General features: G+C 47.2%; 1 protein-coding gene across 1 annotated transcript in view; it reads right to left on the bottom strand.

Annotated features, from left to right (window-relative positions):
- Nucleotides 1-107: 107 nt before the first annotated feature.
- Nucleotides 108-7,774, bottom strand: part of LOC119385532 (uncharacterized) — a 65,546-nt gene continuing 57,879 nt past the window's right edge. The window contains exon 4 of the mRNA XM_049414013.1: nucleotides 108-124. Within this exon, the coding sequence (XP_049269970.1) occupies nucleotides 108-124 (17 nt within the window). The remainder of the gene's footprint in view (nucleotides 125-7,774) is intronic.

The raw sequence follows: 7,774 nt of genomic DNA, 5'->3' as shown, positions 1-7,774 counted from the left end.
AGAAAATCGTGGAAAAGCAGGAATTAGAAGATTCTGGTGTATTGCCGCAAAGCTACAGTTCTATAGCGTCGAGCTCATTTAATCATGCCTGATTTACGTTATCTCCATTAGTTCATGCCACCGCCTACACATGTAAACAAGACAAAAATTCAGGAGAAGATGGAGGCTTGAAGTGGCAATTGCAGCTGAGGATTCGACAATAGGACCCATCGATGCCATCGACATTCTCAGCTTTGTTGCCAGTTGTTGTTTTTGTTTTATTGCGACATAAATTTATCCTTAAGGCATAGAATTTTCTGTGTATATGTGTGTTAGATGTGTGCCATTAGGCCGGTGTTGTGTATGAAGCGAAGCAGTGCCTTGTGGAATCTGTTATCCCTTACAAAAACCAATTTAGACAGTCACAGACTTGTGAAACCCATTTTAACACGAAAGTGTTTTAATGCCGGGGTCCACCAAGTACATCCGTCACGGATATTACGTTGATAAAATGGACGCCAACGGGTGAGAAAGAAAAAAACCAAGAAAAAGATGCCCCGCTGGGAATCGAACCCACGACGTTGCGGCCGCGACGGCAAGCTCCCAGACCCTACCGACTAATAATTAAGCTAACTCGGAAGATGCCAGACACGGTGCGAACGCGCCTTATATCTTTCACATATTCTCTTTCGCGGTGGGCGGAGCGGGGCGGTGCCGCCGTCTGTGAGATGTGAAAAGAAGTAATGCTTCACGATCGACACTTACTAGCGCTCACTGCGAGATTGCACGCGATATCGGAGGACATGGTTACAGCGTCTCGATACCGGAGAGGTAGACTGGCGGCGCTGGCGTCGCCGAGGCACCCTTGACGCAGTTACGTTGGTTAAGGTAGAGTGACCTAGAATAGGGGGAGTGTCCAAAGCGCCGGCTCCCGCGTGGGCATTTTGCCGTGAACTCCCGCGCCGCGCCGCTGCTGCGCCGGACCCGTGGGCTTTCCGCGCTCGGGAAGCGCGCAGAAAGGAGGGGCGTCTGATACGCGCTGTAGTTTTTTGCGCCGCGTTTCCACACAGGGCACTTTAAGTCTACTTAACTTTTATAATGCGGTGCGGAATGGAGCTTATCCATCTTTAAGCGTTGTGTTAGTGCTGGGGCAGCAACACAATGTAAAAAATCATGTGTCAAGCGCCATCAGTGTGGCCTAGTTCTGGTCACAGAGTTCGAGAACGTTGGTGCGTGCGTAAAAACGCGCAAAACGGACTCGCGCAAGCAAAGAACGAAAAAAAAACCTTATTCGCACGAGTGATCGGGCAATAGCATCACGCATGCTCGAATTAAGAGTATTAAAAAAAGTGAATTGCACGCGCAGTAAGCTGAAATACTTGCGCGCAGTGACTGCTTCACACTACGAGTTTTTTACTCATGGTAGCCACTGGTTTGCTAGCCATATGCACACCGCTTTATTCGACAATTCATTAGCCTCCACTAGCTCTTTATTATGGACGGAGCACACCGGGAAGACGCAAGGGAAACAAAAAAAGAAAAGAGTAGAGACGGCCATACGACCGCAGTGCTGTTGGCTTATTTTTGTTTCTGAGGTAGCGTACAACAAGGCTCACCGTGCGCATACATTGGAAAGAAAAGCCATGCCAGGTGAACTAACCTTGTTCCACAAGTTTTTGCATAAAAGGCGTAATATAGAAAATGCTTTACAAATACCCAGATATCATGAAACATAGTTACAAATGCCCATTCTTGCTGTACAAGCTGCTTGAACGAAAATACGGTAAGAAATTGACAAATAGAAGTGTAATATCTCAATCACTTCAGAAAATCGTTCAAATGCAGAGATCCCTTATGTACCTAGCCTGAAAAAATGCAACATGCGATTATATATATATATATATATATATATATATATATATATATATATATATATATATATATATATATATATATATATATATATATATATATATATACATATATATATATATATATATATATATACATATATATATATATATATATATATATAATCGCATGTTGCATTAGATCGCTGAACGTCAGTATGAAACGTTCGCGCGAGATGCGTGCATTGCTTCAAGCCTTCACCATACGAAATGAAAACAGTTTGAAACAACTCATTCTCAAGTTCAGATGTTTTCACGGTTCTCCGAGGTTAGCGTTCGCCCGGTTCAGAGACTTTACGAAAAGATGTGGACGAGTAGTTACATAAAATACAATTGTTTCTGCGGCAGTTGAGTGCGCGCCAACAGGGCACCCGACCGCAATTTCCCGCTTTTTCCTGATGACCTCAATATAGCGTCCACCACAATTTCGTGCTGAAGCTGCGTAGCACTTAAATAGCTAGTCTGCTCATCTCTTGAATAAATATAAAGAGATGACCAGACGGGTAAAGCAGGCCTCTTTTGTCCCACAGACGCGTGCAATCAGCTGCTCTGAACTGAAAATCACGTTTGTTTTCGGGCGATCGCTCGTAACATGAGGTGAGGTATACACGATGTTGCACTGTTATCGTTTCATTTACTTTGATTTGTCTTGTCTTTTTTTAAAATAGAGCCTTAGATGCCTCATCAAACATGAAAACTGACGGTCGGCGTCCCGCGTAGCCAACACGAGTGATGCACAAAATCATCACGCGATGACGTCGTCAGAACTTGTGACGTCACCATGACGTCATTCAACGTGACGTCATATGATGACGCCATCACATGACATGGTCGCTTTGCATTGCCTCCGTGATCGGGGCCGATCACGGAGGCAATGTAAAAGCAGGCGAGGTGCAGAAAGCTTGCAATGCCTTCGATCTTGTGGGCAGTCCGAAACCACGTTATGTGCAGAAAGCTTTCGGAGAGGGGCGCGGGAGGATCAATGCATCGACTGACGAAAACGATGACTTTCGTTTTCGAGTCATCTCAGGCGAATGCATAAGAGACCATGTTTTTTTCTTTCATGTGATTTTTTCGCATACATTTTACCTATGTGGTCAGTTCTTCATGATGTATATGTAAGTCTTACATGCTGGCATCGATATTGGTGACCACCACGTTTTTTATCACCTGACGGAAACACATCGTCAGACCACACATCGTCAGAATTATTTCTGGCTACAGAAAGCGGGTTTGCGCGCCACACGCCATATTATTATTGTTAGTCGTTACGCAAATGGCAAGCATGTCAAGTTAGTGATGCCATGACCTATCAGTTGTGTTGGGCATACATGCCCCTCCCTGCCAATTTTCGTGTATACCACGTGAACGAGACGCGAGTAATTTTTTACTTTTGTTACCCCGGCCACGCCGACTGACACATTCGGCTTCGCATGAAATGACTTGAAACAGCAGAGCGCCGGAGGCGGCCTTGTAAAGCAAATCGAATGCACGAAATAAAAGATAGGATATGAAGGGTGCAAACGCGTTAGCATGCATGAGCTAGTTACTACGTGCATTATGTGCTACGTTCTCCTGGTTATCTCCAGTTTATTCTCCCCTGCAGCAAGTTTACGTTCGTAATTCCGCACGAAAGTAAGTTAAGCGCCTTCTCTCACTATGAAGTGCGCGCAGGATGCGTTCCTCAAACAGCCGCGGAAGTGTGGACCAATGCGGTGACAAACCAGCTGAAAGGATATATACAAAATCCCCGTTTCAGAACACACAAACAAACGCGTTCTCTGTGTGATGACTCGCTGCAGTATTATGTTGCAGTGACGCAGTAATAAATATTCCCCAAACTTCCGCAATTTTAGCTAATAGCGGCCAAAATATCACGCGCGTAGCAGACGCTCGCCGCTTTGACGCGGCTTCCGCCGCGGAGAAAGCCCAGGATGGATGGATGGATGGATGTATACGGCTGTGCCCTTTAGATCGGGCGGCGGCTCACGCCACCTAGCCATAAAGTTAAGTCATGGTTAAGTACTATCACTATGTATTCAAGGATTGCAATTCACTCGTGCCTTGATTGTAGCCACCAATCGGTTAGCCTCCTCCTGGTTAGCCTCCTCCGGCAGCCACGGACCCGTGCCGGACCCGTGGCTGCCGTGCCACGGGTCCGGCAGGGCAGCGCCGCGGCGCGGAAGTTCACCGCAAAAGGCCCTCGCTCCTCCCATGTATTCGCGCGGCGCTTTGGACACTCCCCCTATACTAGGTCACTCTAGTTAAGGTCTTTCTTTGCCTTTCGCTTCGTGTTAGCGTGCGTCGGCTCATCGGAGGTGTGCAGCTTCCACGTGCGCCAACGGGATTTCTCCGCCGCCGACTGCTTCAATTGCGAGAGCACCGACTAACAAAACTGCTGCAATACGCGTTGCAGAAAGGACGCGATTTCGACGGGCGAATGTCGTGCCTTGGTGGAGCGAGAGCAGCGCCTGCGAGACAGAAACCAGCGGTACGCACGCGTTTGCGGCTCAGGCTACGAGCCTCTGCCTCCCGTGTTGCTGAAGCGCAGTGTGTGTTAGTGTATGCATGAGCACAGGCGTCGGCTACCCATTGCTAGAAAGCGCACACCGTGTCGTTTCTCTCCTTAATTGACGACGCTTTGAAGAAGTGCATACCGGGTACCAGTGTTGCTTAAGAGCTTGTTGATATCATCCTTACGCGGTGTTCACGATTCGCTGTGTCCAAATATATGTTCACACCGTCAGCTACCACAACGGTTTAATCATAATCATGGGCATTAGTCGTCGCGATAGAGACATGCTGTCAACATGGATGCATCCACGTCAAACGGTGCTATAGCTGCCAAACACGAATAGACATTGTACAAGGTCTCATATATCACTGCACAATAAGCACTACTTCTGTGAAGACACGTTTCACTTTCGTGTTATACCCATTCCTATGACGGAGGGATCAGCCATGGTTTTAGACGGTCTATAGACTGTCTAAATATATTTTTGTAAGGGATGTATCCCGTGGTCATAGCTGGTCGTGTCACTGCAGCGAAGGCCGGCTTTCAGGAGGTGACGGAAGCCTTCCGATTGTAACCCTTGGCATGTCCATGTAAGATTGTATGCATCTGCTTGCATCACTGTAACAGAGCAGTACGGAGATGTAGCGCACAGCGGTAAATGCGGCCACTTCGACGTCGAGATGACAGCCGGTTTAAGGGCCACCCCGACCCAAAGCCTCCTAAGCACGGCTTCCTCCGCCCTAGTGTTCGTCCGTCGTCTTTTGCTCTGTTATTTTACGATCATGAGCAACTAACTAGCCCGATTTACTGCCATTGTGAAGTAAGGTGAAGGGGAGGGAGCAGACACATGGTGGGATAAGAGCGCGTGTGTCCCGCCGGAGAAAATCTTTACGGGCTTGCAGTGAGTTGAGGGGTTGAGGTGGAAGGGTAATGGATGGAAGATCTGTATTAAGAGGGTAGTGTGCCTGCTGGTCAACAACAATATTGTGAAGGTTCGCAGCATATGGCCTTGAGTCCAGTGTTCCCTGGCGCAAGTAGTTGTATTACGATTCATGGTGTGTATGGCCTCACAGATTTCCATCGCCTTGTGAACTTTTTTGAGTTCTTGAATAGCCGCTAAAGAATCAGTGAAGTTGTCAAGTTGTTCGACTGTAGGCAGCGAAGAGGTAGCACCTTGCACATAGTCATAGATGGCTTAAAGGGGTGGTGCCACCAAATTTGCGGCTTGCGCGTTCTTTGCTGTAAGCATTTCCTATAGCTCCAGGAAGCATGCTGCACGCACCAAGATTCATGTATTCTAGCTAAATAATTTAATATCGCCTTTTGATGATGACAACTTTCGGTTTCGGTTTCTGGGCGCCGAGGTTGGGCAGTGACGTAGAAGTGTAGGAGGCGCAGTCACATGACCACACAAGGCTGTGACGCACTAGCCAAGAAGCGATCGAAACTCGGCGAGTGATGTAGCAACCGATGCTTTGCCGGTACTTTAGTGGACTAGAATATATTCTAGTTCACTACAGCCGGTACGTACGTTGCGGAAGTGGCGTAGGTCCGGGGGTCACTCACGTTACTACAGTAGATTTGGTGTGACGTCATTACAACTTTCGTTGCCCATCCTACAGATCTACGTCAGTGTTGGCGCGCTAGCCATGGGTTTCGCTCGGGAGAATGGGCATTTAGGTGCACTTTGGAAGTGAATTAAAATATATTCTAAACGTTTGCTGTGTCCGACACTTCGTGTGGAGTGTCCTTGCATACAGAGGAAACCCACAACAGGCTTGTTATAGCCTTGAAATTTGATGGCACCACCCCTTTAAAGTTTTGTTACTAGAGGATTGGCAGATAAATAACTCTGGTGACCACTGAGGGAATATAAGTAGTCATGAATGATGTCCTCCCGCCGTCTTGTACGATAGCAGCATCTGTATAGACTTTGCAGGTATTAGCGCATGATACTTCAATGATACTGCGTTCGTCAATAATACATGTTCTATCGCTGCGCCGTAGCTTTGTTGGCTTATTAGTTCTGGTGGTGGTGAATTCCCAGGGGGCGTTGGATCGGGCTGGTTATCAATGGGAGAGCCGTGTTGAATGTGAGCATGCAACGCAGCAACAACCGGAAAAAGATGCACCATTGTATTTTAACATAGGTGATGAAGTCATGCCAAGTTATGTTAAAACCACATATAGGTGGTTTTAACATAACTAGCGGAAGTTGTGCATTCACCTGGCAAGCACGCAGACGTTCACGGGTTCGTTCCCACCGCCTTTGCTTCAAACCTCTAAGCAAGACTGGGTTTGGTGATTGCCGCCCGTGTGATCCCTTCTTCATTTTTATTGGACTAGTGGTGAGTAGTGGGGTTTGCGAAATTTCTGTGGCACGTACACGCTATGAGTTTTTTTTTTTTTTGCGAATATCAACAACACCGATGCCGAGACGAGTGAGGCAATACAAGCTTCGCTTGAGTACATTGTTTATGAGCTCTTTTTGTGGCATCAGTTGATGCGCGCGCATGTCCTCCGCACGCCAGTAGGTTGGTGCACATCGAAGCACAACACGGGGCGCGTCTGCAAAGACGAAGGAAGAATGTGCGTGCGTGCTGCCGAACGCATGGCGAGCGCGCTGCTCACACTGCCCGCCATCTAGCTGTGCTGACGCCAGTTTCTGACGATGATTCGTAGCTCGTGTTCTCGTGTGAATATGACAAAAACAGAGATCCGCAAGAAGATAAAGCTGAGCTGTTCACCTTCAACCAGATTTATCTGCTTGAAGCTGTACTCGTATTGTGGTAACTCTGCTAATCAATTACGGTCTGCGGGTTCAAGGAAGTACTGCGTCAGCGTTTAATGTTTCCGCTGACTTTTGGGCTCGGATGTTCCAGAATTAAGCATTTCATTTATTCTACATAAATTATATGAAGACGCGCTGAGTTAATTATAGCTTATTCATATATTTGCTACTCACCTGCGACTTAAAAGACCAAGCAAGAGGCGGAAAATATTGTGTTCTCATTTGACCAAAAAAGATATACCCAATATAATTAGAGCTAAGATAGGGGCCAACACGATGCGAAAAACATGACCCCCATCACCAACGCGGACCGTAGAAGACACAGAGCCAAAACACTGGTCAAAGTACGCGGCACAAATAGTAAATATTGATACGGGGTTGTTTTGGTATATACAATGTATATTTACAAAGAAGAATTGGTAGACGAGTCAAGCTGGCTGACCAGCACACTCGCGCGCCAGTCGGGCTGTCCAGCACTTCGTCTTCCTTCACTTCATCTCCGTAACAGGACCCCCGGGCGTTGTAGCGCCGTCTCGGCGCAAGTCCGGCGATGAAGTGCGAGAGAAGTAGGGCTTCATC

The sequence above is a fragment of the Rhipicephalus sanguineus genome, chromosome 3 (genome assembly GCF_013339695.2).
Source record: "Rhipicephalus sanguineus isolate Rsan-2018 chromosome 3, BIME_Rsan_1.4, whole genome shotgun sequence".
Taxonomy (NCBI): Eukaryota; Metazoa; Arthropoda; class Arachnida; order Ixodida; family Ixodidae; genus Rhipicephalus; species Rhipicephalus sanguineus.
The sequence above is the reverse complement of the archived record's forward strand: the minus strand, read 5'-3'. Positions and strand labels throughout refer to the sequence as shown.